Source organism: Punica granatum, chromosome 3, assembly GCF_007655135.1.
Source record: "Punica granatum isolate Tunisia-2019 chromosome 3, ASM765513v2, whole genome shotgun sequence".
NCBI lineage: Eukaryota > Viridiplantae > Streptophyta > Magnoliopsida > Myrtales > Lythraceae > Punica > Punica granatum.
This window is the reverse complement of record NC_045129.1, coordinates 13,863,187-13,887,431: the sequence shown is the minus strand read 5'-3', so window position 1 is coordinate 13,887,431 and position 24,245 is coordinate 13,863,187. Positions and strand designations below refer to the sequence as shown.

The following is a 24,245-nucleotide window of genomic DNA, read 5'->3' as shown; positions in this document are numbered from 1 at the left end:
TTTATTTTATTATTCTAATTCTCTCTTATAATGAAAAAAAAAAAAAGCAAGTTGAGGAGGCTCGTAATCAAGCAATACTCGATTCGCCAAGGAGATGTAGGAACTGTGAATAAGGCACGAGTACGTCCAGAGTTAAATTGATTACGTACGGTTGAGGGGTTTTAAGCCTAAACATGTAGTAATTCATTTAATCATGTTCAATCGTTTAACCCAACTTCACATTCACATGATTAGATGCATTTACTGAACGTGTTTTACCATCTTATCAGACATGTTAAACCCATCTAGCACATTTATACGCAAGAAATTACCATAAATAAAATCCACTCCCGTAGAATGACGAAATGACTTGCGCTGCATCTTTTGTTATCAAAGGCAGAATCCTATTTTATGCACCTTTTTTTTTTTGCGTTGATTATGTCAATGTACCCTGGCCCGACTCAAATTGAGTTAATCAGAGCCATTAAACTTCCAAATACTAAAAAAATCAAGTCAATTAGCACACGCTCATGACAAAAATATGCTTTCAAATGATCGATAACCGCTTTGAATTTGAATTCATAAGCAGCAAAATTCCCTGAATCACACTTTATGTACACATACAAGTTGTAAAATTTGTTACAGGTGAGGCACAAGTTCAGATTGAGCTGTTAAAAAGAGCTTATATGCTTCCACACTTGCTACTGAAACAACAAAATCACCGCCAGGCCTAACCGGTAGAGTTGATGATGGGTGCCCGGTTTAAGAGAATGTATCCTCACGATCGCCTTCAGCGGTCTCTCCCTCTTCCAGGTTGCTGAACTCCAGGAAGTGGGTGGGCCTGTGGTCCTCGTGGTAGTACTCCCTCGGGGTCCCCAGCTTCATCCCATACTTCATGCTCGACGTGTGCTTCACTCCCATGAAGTTGTAGTTCCATGGACCATTGTCCGGTACCTGCAGTCGCACAATAAGAAGACAAATGAGGCAGGAAAAATTGGTATAAATAACTAAGGCTCTGTCAAGTCATGTTCCAACTCTTACCATGTAGAACCCGAGGAACCGGTCGCTGAGAAGCATCTGGACCTTCTCATAATGGGTTGGAAGATAGCCGTGGGGGTTGCTTCCAGTATCCTTATTGACCCTTCCCCATTCGTAACCCGAAGGGGTGAGTTTGTACGCAGTGAGAGAGCAAGAACCAGGAGTAAAACTACAGGTCAATATGATACACTTCTCCCCATCCCACTGCTTGCTGTTCTCAAGAATCCGAGCATGTGAAGTCAAATCCTGCAAGGAATAAGAAGCTCAAATGAGTTTGGCGTCCTTCTGCAACAAGCCCCGCCTCAAATTTACCCAGAAAAGACGATGCAAAGAGATTGGATCATCTATCAGTACCTGTGGAGACAGCTGAGGAAGCTCATTGGGCTGCGTATGCATCCATCCCAAAGGCTCCAAGTCATTAAGGAAATCGTGCTCAGGAAGAGCGCTGGGAAGATTCACCTGCTGATGAGTTCCCCACTGAGGCGGCATAGCAATACAGCGGATCTCCTTAACCTGAGGGTTATCAGGTGGGCTCATCCCGTACAGGTAGCCAGCGATCTGCGTCCGAAGATCTGCTATGCATATGAACTTCTTCAAAATGTTCTTGGGCATGATATATGTGTATCCCGTTTCCTGCGAGCAGCAGAAAAAATAACTCAGCGTGCCCCTAGAAGTTCCAAGTTTCCCAACTAAGTCTTGTTTGCAGGTGGATGATATAATGAATGAACCTATTAAAAGTAGCAAGATAAATCTGTACCTTTATATCCTCCGAATTGACATATATATGATTGACACGGAGATAAAGATTTGTAGCTGAGATGGCCCTGACACGCCAGTCAGTCTTGGATCCATATGCAGATTGTTCATAGGGACTTGTGGTGGTTACGATCAGTTCATCACCATGAACATTCGTCGTCCTCGTTGTGACTGCTGTGAGCTGACTTGCTTCCTTCGCCTTAAAGCAGAATAGACAAGCAAACATAAGGTGACCATGACAGAATGAGAAGAGTAAAGAAGTTTTAACTCCAGATGACAGAATATGCATACCTGTTTCTCAATTTCTGCAATCTGCTGCCTTTGTTGCGAAGGTGGAGTAATCTCAGCTCCAAGAATAATATCACGGATCTCAGATTGTGTCAATGCTGAAGTATTCACATTGTTCTTCTTGGCATAGTCCGACAGTATTAGATCTCTCAAAGCAACTTCGACCTATAGTAAAAGACACTTCAGCATACGATACTTCTAAATCTAAAAGAAAGAAAAATGAAAGCATTAAACGATAGCATTCTTACCTTCATCCATTGATCTTCCTTCAGAGACGGCCATATATGATGAGGTTCAGTCACAATAGTATTGTCAGGTTTGAGTAACATTTTAGCTTTCTCATTGTTCACATGAAGCGCGCGGAGGATCAAAATAAGACGGGAGAAGGCTGTGAACGATGAGATGCTCTTCAACCAGTCATCATAGATGTTAAACAGAACCATCTGGGGCTCTGTTGCTTTCAGAATCAGATCTCCAAATTTCTCAATCTTCAAGCAAGCCTGGAAAGGCAGTTGCAACTCACTTCCCTTGATGACTATGTTGGGGAAATCAAGCAAGTGGACCTCCAATGGATCAAGCATTCCTTTCCTAGTGACAATAATCTGCTTCGGCTGTTCCTCAACGGGCAGGGATCGCACAAGAGCAGCAACTTCTTCTGCTGTTTTCCACTTAGCCAGCTGACCGAGACGCTTCTGCCCAGCCCAGACACTTGTGTGGATAACCTGCATGAGAACTAGATGAGGTAAATACGTGCTTATAGCAGAGAGGAAGAGCTGGAAACAAAATTGTGCCCCTGAAAACAAACATCACCTTCAAGAACAGCTGGCCAGTCCTTGGGTTAAATATGAAAATGGCACCATTGATTGGCTTCGTGGTGAGATTTCCTTCAAATGTCTTATGGATTGTGACGCGGTACACATTAGTGTCATCGACAAACCATATGATCTGGTTACTGAATATTTCTCCATAGTTCTGGGATGATAAGTACGGTTCAGTTGGTTCTGAAGAGTATAGCTGTAGACCTTTCCTTATACGCTCCCTCAGAACATATAGGGCAGGATTCGACTGCAAAAAGAAAATTCATAATCAGCATTCACTATTACCAAACATATCATTCCTTATCAGAAAATCAAAAGAGTAAGTGCCAGGAAAGATAGACTTCACCTTCATGATCTTATTCATTGCCTGAGCAAGCAGTGGCTTGGATCCAGGGAACCAATTACCAAAGGCAGAATGCAAGTTATAAGCAAGATCAATCCCAATCATTACCCCTGCAAAGAAGAGAATAAAAAAATGTTTACTCCACCAAATCTGAAAGCAGCAGCATCAAGTGAAACTAGTCTTTGTGTGAGAACTCAGATCATACCAGTTGGAGATGGGTATATAGACATGTTGTCTGTAGTGTAGTCCATGAACTTGGCACGAGTGTAACGCTCTATATCATGAGAATCATAATCTCCCCATCTAAGTTGTACATCTATCCAGTACTTATTGCTCGCTTTCTGGTCAAAAACATCCTTAGATTCAGCAACAAGACTGGGCTTCGACATTGGCCACCTATGGGCAGCAAAGAGAAGAATATCTGCACATGAACTGTTCATCTTGTAACTCTTCCTAGGATGAATCGTTTCCTTCTGCACTGTTTCAATTTCCAATGCATCAAGCTCCTGATCCAAAACTTGACAAAGATCCATGACAACACTCTCGTGAATCTTTTGCCACAAGTGAGCACGGAATATCTGAATCAGAGAGATCTTCAAGGTAGGAATCTTCCCGTGCATAAATATTCCTGTAAGATCCAACTGGACTTGGAAACCCACATAAACATTAGCTCTGTTAATGGTAGGTGACCACCAGAGGGTGAACCTTCTATTGGGGATCTGGTTCAGACCAGATCTCTGTGCATTTGTCAATTTCTTGTACTTCATTGACTCTTCAAAACCAGACGCCTTTTCCCAGAAGAGACCCTCCCAAGTGGGAAAACTGAGATTTGACAAAAAAATGAAAATCCGGTTAACATTCTATGGCAAACATATGCTTTAGCTAAATGATGAAGTGGCTAAGTCACACAAATTCTTCCATGTGACTTTCATGAACCAAAGGTACCATACAGAGGAAAAACTCTAATGAACAGTATACTTACTATGTTCCTTTGAATAATGTGTGCTCCAGTATACCCTCAACACCTCCAAGAGCTTGGATAACATCAGTTCGGTAATTGTTCAAATTCCACAGTTTTCCATCATGCCTCTGGTGTGTCCACCAGAAGGGGTTCTGTTTTAGCACCTGGTACTGCTTAAAGTCTGTACGCACCCTCCATCCTTTGTCATATGCCAAAGTATGCCGATCTTTTTGGAACAAAGTATTGATACGAGGTATTCCTCTATCCCATGAATCCTGCGAGGTTAGAAAATAACAAATATTAGCACAAAGGGGATGTGATCAAATCCCTTACGTAACATACAAGGGCTTTGAAATAAGTGAAATGGGAGTATGAAAAAAAAAAAAATTTGTTATATCTGGGACTCAATGACAAAAAAACAAGAAGTTGATAGAATACTAGTCCGGAGAACAAATGCTTACCTCCAAATCTTCCAGCGTTAAACGCCTATTCTGGGCCTGTGCTTCTTGCCTCTTCAATGCATACTCTGCCCACACTCGTTGAGAATCTATAAATTCACTTTCCCACGGCTGCATAACAACAGAATAGAATGTCAACCCTTATTCAGGCAAAAGAAGAGTGATATATCAATTAAAATGGTACTTAATATACCTGTATATAACGATATAAATTTGGAATCAATTGATCCTCTTCATGACTCATCCCACTTCTGAAGTGGGTGACACCCACATCTGTTTGCTTGCTGTATCGAAGATCGCTCTGCGGGATCAAAATGTGACCCATCGACAGCATTCCCAACCCTCCAATTTCCTTTGGGGTGTAGAAGATAACAGGAGGAAATCTGCAAAGGGGGGTATTTATGAATTAAACTTGGCACTGAAAAAGAAATAAAGGAAAAGAAAGAAACAAATTCCATTACAGATGAAATGCTTACCTGCTCGGCATTTTTGAATTCAGTCCAATCTTGATTCGCGTCTGAATTTTATTTTCACACTTTACAAGCAAATCTAACAGTTCCTGTGTATGTACAGTAGCTTCTCGGAAATATGTCATGAGACCTGTCAATTAGGACAATGTTGCTTAGTATATTAAATCGCAACATCAAATTAATAATTTCCACATGACGGAAGATTAAGACCAAAATCACCTATGAGAGCAGTATTCCATTTGTTGACGATCTTTGTAAATGTTGTCGACCCTGATGACATAAGAATCTGCCTCACACGATTCTCAAAGACCTTCATATGTTCATCATCAACTCTCAAAAATGCCACTGCCGTCCTTTCTTTGGTTTGTTCATTTTGCAAGTTCCACACACCATCTCTTGTGTTGCTGAAAGCCTCCTGAGTCATTCTTATTTTAGGTAGTATACGGACTTCAAATCCACACCTGCATATCAACAGAAATTTTATGTTATACCACGAGTTGATGCATGAAAATATATGGACAAAAGAACTCTTAACAATTTCAAAACAAAAGCATTCTGTTCAACAAATTAAACAAGATACTTACATGCTAAACAGCAAATTGGGATTGTCCTTGCTATAGACAGAAACAAAACTGTTCTCCCACTCCAAAGTGGTTATACTTCGAGGTAGCCTATTCTTCATATCCCAGAAGACACTCCTTCCAAGATTGACTGAGCAAAGCATCACAGAGAAAAAGGGCATAAAAGATTAGCACTCATAAGTTTTAAGCACTACAAAATATAATAACCAAACAGCACAGAATTGGAAGCTTAATGCCCTACCGTCATGTTTCATTAGCCTCATCCTTGCATCTCTTGGCCAACACTTCTTATTGTTGTATCCCACCATGTTTTCATTGTTCGGATCAGGATGCTCAGTAAGATATCGTTGGATAAGGTCCCGAGCCTCCTCATGAGTGAATCGGAACAATATATGAACCCTATCAATATATCGGGAATACAGCCTTATCGGATGCCGGGTCTCAACTTTTGAGTCCCAGTACGTGATGAACTCATTAGGCTTTTGAGGTGGACCCGCAATTTCACTGGCCCGAGTCAATCCGAGAAGCAACAGATCCAGTACAAGTCCATAGTACTGTACCACAAAAGAAGCAAACTGAAGACCCCTTATAAGACCATATGAGTTCGTGTGGCTCATGTCCTTGTATGAAAGCACGACATTGTTCTTTGCAGTCACATAATCGGCGATGTTGTGATCCAGAACTAAACGAAGAAGCCTGCAGACCCAGAAAAGGGACGTTAATTCAAGAACCATGCATCTGAACTTGATTAACAGAGGCAAGATAAAAAGTTTTACCTGTTCAACATAGTCAAGTCTATCTTCTCGAAGAATTTCTCAAACTTTGTTTGGAGCATCACAACACACTGTCCGTCACTGGTATCCCAGATGCCTTGCAAGTTGTTTATACCCTGACACCATTTATATACGAGGAGCGGAGGTGGCTCTGAATCAGCAGGCTTAATCCAGTTCGGGAAAAGGTGGCGCTTGTCGCCTTCATACCACAAGTATTGATCAAGATATGCATCGGTGATTTTCTCAAGAGGCTCAATCTCATATACTGGAATTAGATAACTATACAAATCCATGAACTCAATCCCAACCTGCAAATGACCACGTAAAGTCAAATTCAACCTCTTCCAAAAAAAAATAATAATAAATAATAATAATAAGAAGAAGAAGAATGATTACAAGACTTCAATCCGACAGTTATCTAAAAATTTAACACTTACTTCTTTAAAGGCACGCTGAGTGAGCAAATGACGCTTGATTCGTGAGAGAGCTTCATGAGGATTGTCATATGCTTGCTCAATGAGACCCAACTCTTCCCTCTGTAACTGATTCAATCTTACAGCTACACTGTAAGACTCCTTCAACCTCTCAAGGGCTAAAATAAGAAGCTTCGTGTCATGCTTGTACGACAGAGGAGGGAAAGGGATGGGGGAAAATTTCCTCGACTCCAGCCAGTGCACTGTAGTAGTATAAATTGCAACAGCTTCTTCCGGGGTGACATAAGGACCATCTTTCAGATAATTGTGCTGACGCTCCTGAAATATTGCAAGCCAAATCCAAATGAGTTCAACTGATAATCTCAATGCCTATTGCCCATGAATGCAGAATATGTTTTAAACTAACCTGTTCTGCCTTTAGCCAGAGTCGAGTTAACCTTCCAAGGTTCTTCCTACAAACTGTCTTATCAACAGTTGCACCTCTTCTAATACGTTCACGGTTGTAGTGAGCAACATTTGTCCACCAATCAGCTTTGGATTTAACATAACGAAGAATCATGTTCTCGATAGGAACAGGCAGACCAGGCACCTGCAACCAATTAAGAGTGAGACTCCAAAAATAAATTAATGAATAAAGATCCACTCGTACATCCACTAATCAAAGACTACGTCCATTACCTTCCAAGGGATATTTGCTTTCCAACAGCGCCATGCTTCACTGAGATGTTGCAGAATAGTTCTTGCCTTGTTCTGCTTTATGCCCTCTGAAATATCATAAAAAAAGAGTCAGTATCACCAAAAACACAAAACTTCTATTTCCTATAAATAAGGCATAGTATCAACATCACTAGATCGTCAAATAATTACCAGGCATGGCATCAAGTACGTCGTGCATCACAGCAGCACGAAGCTCCAAATCAAAGTGGCTTTCCACTCGCTGCTTTGTAACAGTCTTAGCAACACCTTTTGAATGCCGGCCTTCAAATTGACGGGCCAATAAGTTCCCCAACCACCTTTCCAGAAGAGGTACTATGCCACGGAGAAAGAACAACCAGACCCTCCACATAGGTGCCCAAAAGCCACATCCAGGTCCCTTCCCAACTGGACCAGTGTTAAATCGATAATAGATTAAATGCTTCAAGTCTTTGCACATTCTAATCTGTCTCATAAGCCTGTACTTGTACCGATACATTCCAGTCAACTGACCAACATGTGAAAAGGTATACTGCAACCCGTCAGCCAACTGGAACGCATCGACGTTACCGAGTCGGAATTGTACATTAGCATCAACCACAAGCTTCGTCAATCGCAATATCTCACGGCAGAGATGAAAAGCATTCCCAAACCGTGACTTCTTACGCTCCTTTGTAGTGAGAGTCTTGACTGGCTTCAGATTGAAATTATAGTCGAGGTGAAGATAATTCAAATTTTTCCTATGTATCAACAGGTTCAACATGTTATAACCCTGCTTACAAACTTGTAGACCTGCTTCAGCCCAATCAAGTTCAGTGGTCTGGAAAAACTTAGTTGCCTGGAGGGAGCGAAACAAGTGCTTCTTCTTCTGAGCCTTAGGAGGCCGATGATGAAGCTCATTCAATACGAAACACTTCAGTAACTTCTGGTAGCTGACTCGAACTTTGACTGGATATGTTGGAGGGCTGCACAACAATTGTATTTAGATGACAGGCTTTATACAGAACAGGAGAAACAAACCAAAATAATACAGTTGGGAAAGAATACTGAGATCGTACCAGTGCTCTTTGTACCACTCCGACACAAGAGGAATATCTTCAGCTCGTCGCGTTCGTCCAGATCTCGTATTGAATGGACGTGGAGCAAAGAGTAATGATATTCCAGCTGCCGTGGTGTCCGTGTAAAGTTGAGTATCTTTCAGTAATGGTTCCACACCTTCAGGCAATTCGAAGTCATCCTCATCTTCCTCGTCTTCCTTGTCATCAGCATTTCCCTTCTTCACACGCCGCTCTTTGTTTATGCTCGTGATGGGGTGTATCAGAGGATCATAATAGAAGGCTGGCAAATCAGGATCCTCAGCCTTTATGTACATGATCATAGGAGTATGGTAAATGCAAAGCTTTACTTTTCTCGGCCGGTTGTTGTACAGGTGCGGGAATGCAATCCTGTATTCTGTCCTGAGAGGAGATCGAATAATGAGCTTGTTTATGTCATTGAACTCATTCCAGTCCTCATCACCCTTTTCCATATCCCGATACAACGGCTCAAACTTGGGGCCACCTGCAAGAACAGAAAAACTTGAGCACACATACTCCGGAGATAATAATAGTTGAAGTGAAAATGAACAATTCAAGATACAGGCTGGCTAAGCATAGGTCAATTAATCATCCACAACCGATATTTGGAAGGAAAGGCACATACCAGGAATGCACATATTTAGCGCTTTGGCAGTAAAGAAGGACTCCATGTCAAACAAGTAGAAGTAGTTTCGATCTATTAAATCAGAAAGAAGTTGCCCCGCAAGCCGGTGAAGAGTGGCCATAATCGGAAGAGACAGATGCCACCTCCTGTAGCTTGGACCATTGATGAGCTTTGTCTTCACTAGAGGCTTATGATCATAAAACCACGTATGTACAGCTGAGTCTTCTTCAGGATCCAACTCCAGCTGAATAGCTTCCAGCGGGTCAACATCTAACAAATTGTCAGCATAATCCAGAGGAGGTTCCTCATCATCGAATGGCGGAAAACGCATTCTCTTAAAATGTTTTCGGTCCCTCTTCTCTCTTCGCATCATGATCCACATCGTACCCCACTGAAAATATAAAACAGGATCGCACCCAAAGGTCATTTAGCTGGCAGACTAAGAGAAAGGTAGTCCCAAGTTGCCATAAAAAGTTTCCAAAATCAGAACAAGGGCAACAGAAATGTCTCATACCTGAGCCAAGTAAATTGGCTCGACCACCAACGGTATTTCATTTACGAAAGTAATCGCTCCAGTAATGTGGTATAGAACCCTGACATCACGGACCTACAACACCGCAACACCATAAACGTAAGAAGACCATCCATACAAGTCCGAAATGATCAGACACACAACATATCCCAACAAAATGAAGGACAAGAAAAATTCAGTACCTGTTCCCAGGGCATGGGCATGTTCTCGAGAAGCTTGTAAACGGCATGAGGGACGAACTTTAAGGCTCCGAGATAGACACGCTTGTCATGCCGATATTTCTTGGACGACATGTCCCCATGGTCCCTGCCGAGAATTCAATTCAGTTCAAGGAAGCGTAAGGAACCACACAAAAGCCCGAAAACCCAAGCAGAGCTCCAATCCGGCACAAAGAATCATAGGAATATGAAATGAGACTCACCTTATGATCTTCCTCACATGCTCGGGAGGCATATCCTCCTTCTGCGTCTCGACGAAGCCGAATTTCCTCTTATCTCCATACCTCTTGGAGTTCAGCTGCATCCACTTCCGCGCCTTCTCCTCGAGGCGAGCCTCGGCCTCCTCGGGCGTAGGCAGGACGGTGTAGGACGGCTGGGGAGCTGGAGGAGGCGGAATCATGTTGCCGCCGGTACCTGGAGGAGCAATTTGCCCTCCGTTGTTGTTGTTGTTCCACATGATTGCTCCGACTCTAATCAATCAGTAACACTACACGGAAAACCCTAGCAAAACCCTCACAACGGTTGCCAATGAACTTCTATAGTACAGGCAGACGACTTCCGATGCGGTCTCTCCAGAAGCTCGGAGGGGCTTCAATGGCGGTTGTTCTAGGGTTTGGAGGTCCGTCGTCGGTAGGGGATTTGCTTCCTCGCAGTCTTCTCTCTCTCTAGAGTGAGAGGAGCGGGGATCTAAAGACCAGACAGTGGGTCTGGGCTTCAGCTTATATATCAGCTCGGAGAAGGCAGAAGATAAGAGACGGCAAACTATAGCGGTTGCACGTGACTGGTCACGTGGTGCGGCTGGCGGATCGCCTTAAGCCGGTTGATTGTGGGCCGGGTCGTTTGCCATTTACGGCCCTGTGCTGATCGCTGTTAATGGGCCCGCAGTTCTTTTCTAGGACACCAGTTCATAGCCCGGTGTATATGTAAAACATCTTGACGTGGTACAATAATTAATCTATACATTATTGTAATATATAATAATGATATATAGAAGCCCACAAGTGATTATGTGACGTCGTTTTCTTGAAAATCCTTAGGTCGTGATTAATCGCCTTTTGAACTGCTCGAATAATTTAAATCCAAACTGGGAGATTCGTGTATTTGCTTTTTCAAATTCCAATTACATGAACTTTTGCCATTTCTTATTTTATGAATCATGTTCAACGAATTATGAGCCTTTTGAAAAATTTAAAGTTTTTTTTTGTTATTTGAAAACTCATCGAAATATGAGATACTTTTTCAAATTTAATGTACCAAAAATCCAATAAATAGTGGACCTGAAAATTCATCTTGTACGTATATCTTTTATTTTTTTTAGTTTTTTTTTTTACCTTTACTCTTACATGATATTTTTAAGGTAGATTTACAATAAAATATATATATATATATATATGTTGTTTGCATTCTTAAAAAATTAGAGGAAGTATTTATTTTTCTTTTTCACGTCATATGTATTAATTATTTATATTTAGTTATAAAAGTATTGATAAAATATTACTCCACAAAGTGTGGATATTACCTAGTTACAATAATTGTCAACTATAGTCCTTTTATATTTATTTACCAATGTTCTAACCCCTGTATTGCACATATTTATTTTCAATATTAATTGTTTTAAAATTCTTAAAGATAAATTTACTTTTCAAGAATAATAATAATTTTCAACAATAACTGGAAATTTTGAATAATCCTAATATACTAGAACAATTTATTTGAAAATAATATTAGAATAATTTATTTCACAATGGGATATTATGTGCAAGTATACCTTCATTTTGCATTTTATTTGAAAATAATATTCCGTTATAGCCTTACTTTTATTTATCAATTTTTTTTACTTTTTATGTGATCTTAATTCATGGAATTAGAGTCTTGAGCTTTTTTTTTTTAAAAAAAAACTCTATGTATAAGTAACTAATTATTTGCACTTTTTTTTTTAAATACCGCTTTTCAAAATTCTTATTTTCACTCGTAAAAATTTTATTTTTAATATTCTTGTAAATTAATTTAATTAGTGGATTGTGATATATCTTATATATGTTCAATTAATTATTTTAGAGTATAAAATATTTTAATACCTATTTTTATATTTGTTTATTAGATCATATTCATTGTTTATGAAAAAACTTTTAAGTATAATTCTTACAAATATTAGCAACATTTATTGTAAAAAGTAGTCAAAGTGTATTACTTCGTAGCTTGTTGCTTATAATAAGTTAAAATCTTTCACTAATCTAATCTTTTGCCCTCTGAAAGACCATGAAGAATGCAGTCATCATTTCCCAAGTTTAGTCAGACAGTCAAAAACCAAATGGTGGGCAAAGTTAGAACCAAAGAGCGCCTCTTCCGAAGAAAGTGATGAAAGTTTTATCTGAAATGAATTATGAACCTACTCTTTCTGATGTAAAAAAAGAATGTGAATTCTTAAATTTGAAATCGAAGATGATTACCAAACTGCATAGTGCCGGATCAGCAAATGAGTTCCGGGAGAAACTATAACAAGTACAGTCAATGTGCAGTCCTGAAAATTCCGTGATAGATCTAAATGACACGTGCCTCAACTCTCAAGATCCATTCGAGTTCTTGAGAGCCAAAGTGTCACTATACAAGATTCTTTAGTACAAAGCCCATGGGAAAAAAAGAAGAGCAACGATGCGAGCCAAAGTGAAAGAATCTTTACTGTAACTAGCAATTTTCATCTAGTCAATTGGTCAGATGTTTGCGAACCACTTTTATCAAGAGGTCCCGGCATTATGAGTTTGGTGAACTTCAACAAGGCTCTTTTAGGGAAATGGTTTTGGAGGTTTGCAAATGAAAGGTCTTCTCTTTGAAGGCAGGTTATTTCATCTAAATTCGAAACATCTGAAAGTGATTGCCTACTAAGGTTCCTTCCTTTTCGAGTGGGGTCAGCCTATGGAAGCCGATACTTAATTTTTTTTTCTCGTCTTTAAGATGCAAGTGAACTTCAACATCGGTGAAGGTGATGGAAGCAAGATTAATTTCTGCAATGATTGCTGGTGTGGTGACTAATCTCTACGAATTCGCAACAGCGCCATGTTCAGTAAAAGACTCTTTTCATATTGAAAGCATCACGAAATTAATGAGGGAGTTGAAGTTTCTATTCCAATGAACATATTTTTTTAACTAGGTTTAAAGAAATGCTAAAATCGGTCGTTTGTGGAAACAATTTGATGATCGAAAAGGCCGAAACCTCCGTAACAATTGGTAGATGATGATTGAACGTGGTGATCGGAATTGAAAACGACAGTTGAATCAATGAAAAATCGAAGAAACTGATTAAAAAAACGATAGAATGAACCAATGAAAAACTAGTCAAACTTATTGAATAAATAAGATCAAATCAAATTTGTAAAAAATCAGACTATCGGTTCGGTATTACTCCAATTAATTGGGTTTCGCCCATTACCCAATTATGTTTTGTCTCGCACGTGTGACAGTGTGATTGGGCCATGTGTTGAATGAGTGAGGGACATGTACAAATTATTATAGGCAAAAATCGCTAAATGAATAGTTGAAGGACTATAATTTGAGGAACAAAATATGTAAATAATGAATGATAAATATTTCATGTTAGAATTTCCAATGGATATAATTAGTGTCTCATCATGGGACATTATTTAGTGTCACATGATAAGAACACTATATATTATGTCCAATTTGTTGCGTCTTAATTGTAAGCTACACATCCCTTTCGCAGATCTTCCAAGTCCTTTCTTTTAAGGGTTAATCGTCTAGAAAAAATACGACATTTGCACTTTTCTTTTAAATATAACATGACTTTTGAAAAATAGCTTAAAAAGACACGACATTCGTATTTTTTCTTAAATATAGCACGACCTTGTGATAGCAGCACAAAAAGGCACGACTTTTAAACTTTTTTTTCTATATATAGCAAGCACAGAAAGGTATGACATTCAGGTTTAATTGCGCATCTAGCACGACGTCAATTATTCTGTTAAATTGTAACAGTAACAGTTAATGTGGAGCTAACAATGATACGTGGCACAACATAATTGGACAAGTAAACCCAACATGTTTTTATTTAATTAAAAAATTAAAAGAAAAGAAAGGGGATTCAACTTAACAAGAGGAAAAGGGGAGGGGGCTGATGGTGGTGGCTACATCAGTGGCTACCATCTCCCAATTTGGGTTGTCGATTGCTGCAGAACTCCAATTATGTGGATGGTGGCTGTAATCGAGGCACCCACCACCGAAATTGAAATAGCCTCAAAATTGAAGGCTTTTTCATTTCTGCGGTGGGGGACTCGATTGCACCCTCGCAATCTACTATCCGCTCATTTCTTTTTTTTTTTAGAAACAAATCTTCTTTTTTAATTTTTAAAATTTATAGAATTATTTTTTTAATTAAATAAAAATATGTGTGACTCACTTGTCCAATCATGTTTTGCCATGAGGTACCGTTACCTGTTACCGCTACATTTTTTGAATAATTGATGACTTATTAAAATTGCAGCTAAACCTGAAGACCGTATCTTTTTATGCTTTTTTTTAAGATCGTGTTATATCCAGGAAAGAAGGCAAAAGTCGTGTATTTCTATGCTACTATCAAAAGATTGTACTATAATTAGAAAAAATGCAAAGATCGTGTATTTCTGTATTATTTTCTAAAACTCATGCTATATTTAGAAAAAAGAACAAAAGTCGTGATTTTTTTTTGTGTAATTAAACCTTCTTTTAATAATACATAGAAGATGCCAGTAATTTTTGGTTCATCAAAATGACTGAACCAAATGATCCCAATTGTCCTTTGTGATACTACTAACACCAGTCAAAATCGATTCAACGACACCAAAAAACGAAAGGCAGTCAAGGAGTTGACTTCCTGATATGCCGCCGTCTCGTCCACGTGTCAAGCGAATGGGGAGCAGAGCATCCCCATTTCACCGTGGCGCGTGCGGTCACTCTCTCTCCTCCGTTTAAAATGAAAAAAATATTTGCCCACCTCATAACGGTCGCCCGCCTCGATCGCCGGACAGCCGAGCATTCCTCCCTCCCATTTCTCTCTCCGTTGCAGCTTCCTTCTTCTTCTCTGACCGGAGAATTCAAACCCTAGCCCTAGACTTCGACTGGTGAATCAGCTTCAGCGTCGCCATTCGTTGCTATTCAGCTCCTTCATTCTGTTCCCGCGCCAGGATTTCGGAAGAGACCGTGTCTCTATTATGCCTAGCCGAGTCGGAGTCGAGGAGATAGATTGTGGTGTCAGCTGTCTAGGTTCGATAAACGGCGGTTTCGAGGATGCAGATGGAGAACCTACAACGTGTAGCCGGAGCTATTCCTATCACAAGCTGCCGCCTCATCTCCTCAAGCTCTCCATTCTCAAGCTCGACGGCTCTGCTTTCGGTACAATTCTCGTTCTCATCTTCGGCAGCATTTCCATTGTTCCCCATTTTTTTGTCTCTGATTAACATGAGACGGCCATGAGATTGGAAACGGATAGGCGTTCTTGGCTCCTTGATTACGATGATCCTCGGAGCTTATACATAGAAGCTTGTTCTTGTTCTGGTATAATCTGGTCAAACTGTTATTCGACGATCTGTCGGGCGAACTTTAACGTCTTTTTCCGTAATACTCCGTGCCTAATGATGCGCTGCTGTTTTATTATTTCCAATATATGCACCATAAGGGAAATGGTTTGATCTTTCTAGCTGAGGTGGAGGCCAGATCTTGTCGGAACTCTAAAATGGATTGCTTTGAGGAATGTCGGTTTTCACCGGATTATAATGATGTCAAAGATATTCAACTCAAATTGCTTATTATTGTTGCACCGCTATTGACTTACAATGGCCTGGTCAGTTGTTACGGTCGCGAATTCCAGGATACGGCTTCTCAATGAAGTTTGTTTCCACATTCATTCATAATTCCTTGCAGCTTTTAGATTTTTCTTGCATCGGTTCCTCCTGTGCTACGTTCTGTTCCTTTTAATTTAAGATTCTGATCTTGCAGATGTTCTTATTGAGAAAAATGCAACAGTTGGACAGCTCAAACAGGCAATAGAAGACGTTTTCATCTCATCGACTAGCGAAGGTCCCAGCCAAATTTCATGGTATTGTTACAGGCCCTCTGTTAATGCTAATCCTACTCGTATCTTCATTCATGCTGTATTGACCTGATTAACATTTTCTTAAGGTCACATGTATGGGGACATTTCTGCTTGTCTTTTGAAGGCTGGAAACTACTGAATGACCGGACTTATGTACGAGAGTTTGGAATCACAGATGGGGATCAGGTACCATGAGGCATATAGTATGATGTTTATAAAATACTTACAGTAATTATTGTCTGGATTTTGTGCAAATCGGCATACCAAGTCTTCATTGAATCCTGCAGTGCACTCTACAAATAGAATCCAGGGATAATGTTTGCTTGTGTGATGATAGTAATAGGCCCTTTAATGTGGATAAGTTTGATTCATTATTTTCTTTTTCCTCCCGATGATACATATAGACGTGCAATCATATCTATAATCTCTCTAAGTAAAATCCATTCTCTATCAGTTGATCATGGAGAATTCACAAAACTTCAGCTGCTTCAGTTTCCGTAAAGCCTTTAAAATCAAGCTTAAATGGAAGTTATTCCACTATATATTTTCATCCTTCCAATTTAGTATGCGGATTTAGTGTTATCACTTCCTTCACCTTTCTCCGCTCAATAAGTTGTTTTGCAGTTTTGGTTACTTCCATTTAATCAAACCTTCGATATTTTTCTGCAGCTTCGATTTGTCCGACATTTGTCCATTAATTATTCACCAATGAGAAGACGGTCTAAGAGCCAGAATCATCTTTACAGGCAACCACCATTGTAAGCTTTCCACTCGTTCTCTCTGATGCCTGTTTTATGCAAGGCAACGTATTTTCAGTTCTCAATTTCCCCAAGAGGGTGCCCGGAGATCAATAATACTCAATACTTTCTTCTCTCCTTTCCTTCATTGTGAAGGTCGACGGTGTTTAGAGATACTGAAGAGAGCAGCGCAGATGAGGAGGAGGAGAAACATTTAAAGGCCTACAATCTCGAGGATCATGAGGTTCCGCTTCCAGAATTTAGTCTCTCTCACTTTCTAAGAGGATGCATCTCATACTCAAGACTGTGGGGTGAGAATCGGAAGGGCTCGGGAGCCAAAGGGCGCCCTTCGAGGTTTGCCATGCAGTGTTTGCCACGTGGGACCAACGGGTATACAGCTATGGAAGTGTAGTGAAACTTAGAGATAGAACTGTATATGCGGAGGGGGAGTTTAGCTGCAATTTTCCCTGAAACCCATTCTATGTCATTGAGGTGCAATTTTGGTACAAGGGCATCTGATATTTTTTTCTCGGCATAACGTGTAAGTATTACCAATCAGGAACTTCAATCAGAGAAATTAGGAAACTGTTCCGGTGTCGATTTCTACATCTCTCCGGTCAAACTGGTCTCCGTTACAAGATCATGATTGTTGTTCCTTTGAGGCACACTGATTGCATGCGATTTAATCGTTCTTTTCCTGTAAGTTTAAGCAGTTAGTTCTTCCAAAAAATTCGATTCGCCAATAAGATAGATTGCTAGTTTGTAGCCTAACGCTTGGATCATCGGTCCAAAAACTCCCCGTGCCTCTAGGAAAACCTTACCTAACTTTCATTGGGAAAAAGAAGAATTTTTCACAAACTCTTCTTAATATCTAAACGAATACAATACATCATTGGCCAGCGGCATTAGTCGAAAATTCGATTGTTTTAGCAACTCAACGGTTTTAGGGACCAAAATGTGCGCAAAACGACATCATGTGGCTCTAGGCTAAACTCGAAGCTAGAGGGATGATATGGCAATGGACTATAAGTTTAGGATGCGAATTAATTGAGAGTCCAAACATCGGGATGCAATTAAAATTTTGCAAAAATGAGAAGACAAGCGTGACTTTTTAACCGTCGACTTTTCGCCATATATAAAAGGCTGTCTCTCTCTTCACAGCTCAATTCTCAAAACTCAGTTGCCATTTTCCCGCACATTTCAAGAAACAACAGAAGAGAGATCACAAGAAAATCGAAAAGCCACAGTTCCCTCGTCGACAAAGAAAGAATGGGGAACGGCTCATCTGAATCCCGCTCGTAAGCTCTTCACATCTCCTTCTGTCTTGTTGATCTAGCTATATGATTACTTAACGAGTATCGAACGCAGAAAATTTGAGCAAATCTCACAGCCTGCAATCATCTTTGTCTCTGCTTTCAGGAATAGCCGTGAGGATGGTGACAACGAATATATGGAAGGAAGCAGTGGAGAGACGGGGAGGAGATACTTTGGATTTGTAAAGGAAGGAGGCATCAGTTTCGATGAAATGGATGCCATTTCTGAGATATCTCAGCGCACGAGCTTACAAAACCATGATGTATCGGAACGAGGTAATGATCCCAGCAAGTTTCTGGGGACTTAATATTTCTTTCGAGTTTCATCGAATTCAAAATCCCAATGACTTTGGAGTTCCCTACGCTTAACAATGAGATATTCACGTGAGGATATAGTTCTTGAATTCTTGTTCAGATACAATTATTATTTTTTTTTAGCTGGCAGTATGCGTTGCGTTGCGAGTATTTTCGGATGAAAAAAACATCTCTGCCACGTATGAAATGCCCTCGAACTTCCTTCAGTTTGAGTTATGAATGGAATGGAGGGCTGGGACACAGTACGTAGTCTGGCGAATCTTTCCCTAATGTTCTTAGTAAAGAGAGATTGACGCGATGGTTTAACTAATGAATTCTTATTTTGATACGATTGGTTTTATTGGAAATTTGTATTGTGTGTTCTTTCGGATCGAAATAAGAATGGAATGGTGCGGCTAAGACACAGTGCAGTTGTTCACTTCCATAACTACCCGTATTACATTTTGCAATCAGGACTAGAGCCCTCGTGAATGATAATCTAGTGGCTAGAGTCTCCACTTAAAGTTCGATTGCTCGGCGTATGCTGTCATTTGATCCCATTCTCCTTCCATCACTTTGTAAATTGTACCATACACGACTGAACAGTTTATCAGAAGCCCCTCGAATTCTCAGGTTGCCCGCTGAAGTTTGTAAATGCCCTGTGATCACCATTATGAGATAATGTATGTTGATCCTGAAAAGATGACATAATACCGTGCTACAGGCAGTTTTCTGCAAGCACATCAGAAGTTGATGTCTTTCTTGTTATGATTAAGGGGAGGACCAAACAGAGGAAAGCTATGAGCTGTGGAGGCAAGAACCGAAGATCGGGGCTGTGAAGCTAGAAGAGCACTTTCTTAGGGCATCGTGTGTGCTGGAAGAACTCATCGAGGAGGAGCTGGACCGATACCGTGCCAAATACACCCAGCCCATTGACCTAACCAGGCTCGAAGACGTGGCCAAGTTTCTGATGCCCGACTCAGCTCCACCATTCCAGTTGGCCTCTGTGGGCTGGCTTGGTGACTGGCGTCCCACAGCAATGCTTGCCCTTCTGATGGGCCTGGCCTGCTCCTCTGCCTCATTCTCTGATCCGGCAGGGATCGAAAGGACCGTGTCGGAGCTGACCCGAGAAGCCCGAATAGAGGAGGCCATAATCGATGGGGAACTGACCGAAATACAGGCCACCTGCATCTTAAATCTGCCCTTTGCATTCATAGGAACCGGCAATGGGCTCCATGGGGCTGCCTCGAGTTGTGTCCAGGCTGAGTTGCAGAAAATCAAACGGGTCATCACCAAAGCCCAGCAGCTGAGGTGAATTATCCTTCTCAAATGATTTCCTTATTACTTGGAGATCAAAATATGACACTTCATATACTTTGGCTAGCTTGGGTAAGTTCTATACGCGTGGTTCGTGAATGAGGAAATGGCTCAGTCTAGGATAGAACCGAGAATTAAGCAGGTGCTGGGCATATTTCTCAAGAACTTCCCTAGGAAGCCCGAGAATCATGCCCTGCACCAACAACTCCCTTAGACAGTTAGGCCACTTGATCCATGACTATATCTAAATCAACCAATATCTTCAGACACTTCGATATTTCAAGCATGCTGAGACCTGTTCAAAGAAATGACATTGGTTTCCAACAGGTTCAAGACATTGGAGACAGTGGTGAGGAAGGTGCCAAATCCGAGTGACGCGGCTGAGTTTCTTATGGCATTTGAGAGGATCGAAGGCGCTCTTCACCAATATGCGGCCCACCATGAGCTCAAGCGTGGCGGGGTCACTTTCTCGGTCAAGCGATTGGGCATTTTAGACAGCGCATGAGTAGTATATCTAGTCTAGGGTCTGCACAGAGCATTTTAAGCACATCCTTGGGAAGTTTCGAGCTCTGAAAGTGTTTGTAAGCTTCATTCTTTCGGATCCAACTCTTTGGGCTTGTCTCCAAATTGAAGAACAAAATTGGACTGAATCCAACATCTCAATCCGTTTCTCGTAGTCAGTTGATTCTTAAGCTTGGTTAGATTTCCCAAAATAAAAATCCACTTGATACATAATGTACTATCTCCAGGCTGTGCCGGATTGATATTCGTGCAACTTTATACGGTCGATCAGGTTGCCATCATCTTTGGAGAGACTTGGAACGGTGGATTCAATTTTGGAGCCAATCATGGTAGGTTTCTCAGCAAAATCGAAAGAGAAAACATTGGATCAGAAAAAGATAATGCAGCAAAGAGAAAAGAGATTCATCTACCAATAATATTTATGTCATTTTTCTATGGTGAAATTATCACGAGGCGTCTTCAGTTTAGTGGTCAAATTTAGTTTTTGTCCGAGCGTCACTCTCAAATGACATCACAGTTTGCTAATTACATTAGCCGTCATAATCGAATATATTATTTGACATAAATGACTATGATCATCGTGATCATCATCATCATCATCATCAAAATTATCGGTAAACATTTGTCTGGAGTGGAACCTGGGGTAAATTCTCGGTGGTCTTAATCAAAATCAAACAGCATTCTTTCTGATCAAGGATTTCGTTTGGGAATGTGTCGACATTCGATTCGTGGTTCATGTTCCACGAGCTTAGGAGGATGTTTGTCAAATAGACAATGACAATTGAAACTTTTGGGAAATATCAATCATTCGTTTTCATGTCCATCCTTATCCATAAAATCGGTAATGAAGGGGGTGCGACAGGGTCTAACTTTGACCAGGTCTTGAATCGATCCACAACGCCGATTATTTTCGGAGACCATCAATCAATCAACAATCTAGAATATGACTCGATGATATTTTATGATACGATATGAAAGTGCCGTAACAACAAAATTAGATAAGTAGGCCCCGAAATAGAGAGGGGCCCCAGAGCCTAGTCAGGCGTAGGGAGGCCCATCAATAATAAGGTGATCATGCTTGACAGAGAACCCTTCAAGCGTGCATATGAACAGTCTGAGTGAGTGCTAATTCGTCCTTTAAAACATGGGCCCATCGCCCTTCAAAATTTTCTGTGGAAGTACGTCCCTTCCCTCCAGAATCCCAAGTAAGGGGAAAAAAAAAATCTTAAATTGATTTTATTTCATTCATAACAATATGATGAGAATAAAACGATGAAATTATTATAATTAAGAATAATAATTTATTATAATCATTCGAGTAATTTAAGTGACCTGTTAGTCCGTTTGTTTTACTGTGATTGATTCTTATGACATCACAATGAGATAAGATTATTGAAGAATTTCTTCCGAATAAAACATCTTTTTCAAGATAAAGTCGGCCCCACCGACCGAGGACTACTCGTGTAAGAGGAGACTCGCACCCATGATCTTGTGGATTATCCTCAAGGCTTCTGTGAAAAGGGAGATCCTAATCCACGACTTGGTAGATTATCCCAAAGTTTGTCCCATATTACACTACTCTTGGGGCTTCTGACCTTTGTTTAATACTATTGTCGTAGGGGTTAGCTTGGTAGCTTAATTTTGGATTCGGGCTCTACTCTCTAACATAGTTAGTTTAAAATCCTACTTGAAACCTATATTATATCACAGAGTTGGGGTATCCATTTGGAACTCCATGCTTCTATTTTCCGTGCAAAAAAATTATGATTCTAGACGTTGCAATAAAATTAAAAAATAAGAAAAGAAATGAAGGAAAGGCAGGATTTGCAAGCATCTTTTAGTATTTGTTACTTTTCCTTAATCAATCAGTATTTATGATTTATACCGATTCCGGTTTCGGGTATTGACGATTAGAACCGAAACCTATGTTTGCCAATTTCCAACTTTGTTAAACCTAAATTCATTTTATGCTTAAACATTATCCGGAACCTACCCATTTTATCCAACAAGTATCCTATATTTGTGCTAGGTGCAGACTCTTAATATATCGCGACAGTATCTTAATGAACATTGTTGGGAACTCTAAGGCTATGTGCAATACGCTAAAAAGAGATAGAATCGAGACACTGTATATGTGACATTGCATTTCCATCATTTCATACCAAATATGCGTTCGATTTTTGTAACATCCCGTGCCAGTGAAAATCAATTTGGCGGTTTTCAGAAAAGTGAAAAGTGTCTTTATTTAACTCTAAGTCTGACACCATAAACTATTATTCGAAATTATATTTTGTAATTAGAACTTTGAAAAATTACCATAACATGACATTCATTTCTTGAAATAATTTCAACTTATTTTGAAAATTATCCATTTTATTATGTATACAAGTAACAAAATCAATTATTATTATTATTATTATTATTATTATTGAAACCATTAGAGTCTTGATGCTCCTCGGGGAAATAATTAGACTGAATCAAATATTTTGAGTATGAACAATTTATTCATATACTTTTAGTTTAAGAATAGCATAAAAAATATTTAAAATTTTATTAATCTTGTACATTGTTTTTGACTTTTTCGATCCGTACATTTCGTAGCATAATTTACAGAGTCATTGTACATCAATAAGAAAAAAAATCATACGTACAAGGGGGCAAACTTTTTTGAAAAAATTTTATTACTTGAATGTATTAAGTGTAAAAGGACAATCGAGGATAACGAGGTGATCAAAGACTCATGCTTATAAATTTTTAACAAGCACATAAGATATGTGATAACTTTTAACTCGATAAATAATGTATAAAATGTATGATCCAACCATAGAAAAAAGGAATTATAAGTTGCCTTACATGCACGCTTCTATGAATTCTATCTGAAGTATTAAAAACAAATCCAAAGTTATTTCGTCTATGCACATCAAAAATCTTCACTGAGAATTATTGTCTTTATCATTTCCTGAGATTTGAGTAGATTTTGATGAGATGTAGAGATATTATGAACAATAAATTCTCGACGAGTGGAAATTGTTTAGGAAATCAATCGTGTATATATATATGGATTAATTGCATCGGTGGTCTAAAAAGTTTCATGAATATTTCAGGTTGGTCCAAAATATTTTTTTGGTAACTTGTTGGTACAAAAAGTTTTAAAACCGTTTTAATGTAGTGCATTCCGTCAATTACCCCTGACGCCGTTAACATTTTACTGAAGTGGTGCGTCCTATGTGTCACTTTTATTACGTGGAACCAATCATAGTGCACCACGTCTTTTGAGAGAACATAAAATCTGAAAAAGTCAAATAAAAATACATAAAATAATAAAAAATACAAAAAAACTAAAAATATAGAAAAATAAATAAAAAATTATTTTTAAAATTTTTAAAGTTTTTAAAATTGTAAAAATATATTTTTTATTTTTAAAAGTTTTTTAAAATTAAAATGATTTTTAAATTTTAAATTAAAATTAAAATTAAAAGTTTTAAATTATTTTTCTAAATTTTTACTATTTTTTGTATTTTTTTTGAATTTTTTCAGATTTTATGTCATTTTAAATGACGTGGCGCACTATGATTGACTCCACGTAATAAAAGTGACACATAGGAGGCGTCACGTCAGTAAAATTTTAACGGTGTCATGAGCAATTGATGGAATGCATTACATTGAAACGGTTTTGAAACTTTTTGTACCAACAAGTTACCAAAAAGACATTTTGAACAAACTTGAAACATTCATGAAACTTTTTGAACCACCGGTGTAATTAACTCATATATATATATATATATATATATATATATACACACATGTATGGTAATCTTTTAAAAGTTAACAGTGTTAGAGTTAAATACGGAAGCTTGTTGCCATTCTATGAACTACCTGCGGAAAAGTGACTTCCACATACGGTGGACGATTTTAAATTTATGCAGCATGTCTCAAT

General features: G+C 39.3%; 3 protein-coding genes across 3 annotated transcripts; 2 read left to right on the top strand and 1 right to left on the bottom strand.

Moving 5' to 3' along the window:
- Positions 1–510: 510 nt before the first annotated feature.
- On the bottom strand, positions 511–10,738 carry LOC116201363 (pre-mRNA-processing-splicing factor 8A). The gene is made up of 26 exons (XM_031532584.1): positions 10,247–10,738; positions 10,008–10,131; positions 9,808–9,900; positions 9,294–9,684; positions 8,651–9,152; positions 7,767–8,557; positions 7,578–7,663; positions 7,306–7,488; positions 6,903–7,217; positions 6,469–6,773; positions 5,934–6,388; positions 5,696–5,822; positions 5,331–5,572; positions 5,118–5,241; positions 4,835–5,024; positions 4,645–4,752; positions 4,205–4,458; positions 3,428–4,044; positions 3,226–3,332; positions 2,872–3,126; positions 2,310–2,783; positions 2,065–2,226; positions 1,775–1,972; positions 1,372–1,650; positions 1,021–1,263; positions 511–933 (listed from the first exon to the last, which is right to left on the bottom strand). Exons 1-26 carry the CDS (start codon positions 10,498–10,500, stop codon positions 742–744), a joined length of 7,071 nt encoding a protein of 2,356 aa, XP_031388444.1. The 5' UTR covers positions 10,501–10,738; the 3' UTR covers positions 511–741.
- A 4,382-nt stretch (positions 10,739–15,120) lies between these two features.
- Positions 15,121–17,494, top strand: LOC116201274. Its single transcript, XM_031532443.1, has 5 exons — positions 15,121–15,425; positions 16,029–16,128; positions 16,212–16,311; positions 16,795–16,883; positions 17,019–17,494. The coding sequence occupies exons 1-5, from the start codon at positions 15,245–15,247 to the stop codon at positions 17,272–17,274; spliced, it is 726 nt and encodes a 241-aa protein (XP_031388303.1). The 5' UTR covers positions 15,121–15,244; the 3' UTR covers positions 17,275–17,494.
- Positions 17,495–18,131: 637 nt separating this feature from the next.
- On the top strand, positions 18,132–20,366 carry LOC116200404. The gene is made up of 4 exons (XM_031531250.1): positions 18,132–18,160; positions 18,282–18,451; positions 19,246–19,780; positions 20,114–20,366. The coding sequence occupies exons 1-4, from the start codon at positions 18,132–18,134 to the stop codon at positions 20,289–20,291; spliced, it is 912 nt and encodes a 303-aa protein (XP_031387110.1). The 3' UTR covers positions 20,292–20,366.
- Positions 20,367–24,245: the final 3,879 nt, after the last annotated feature.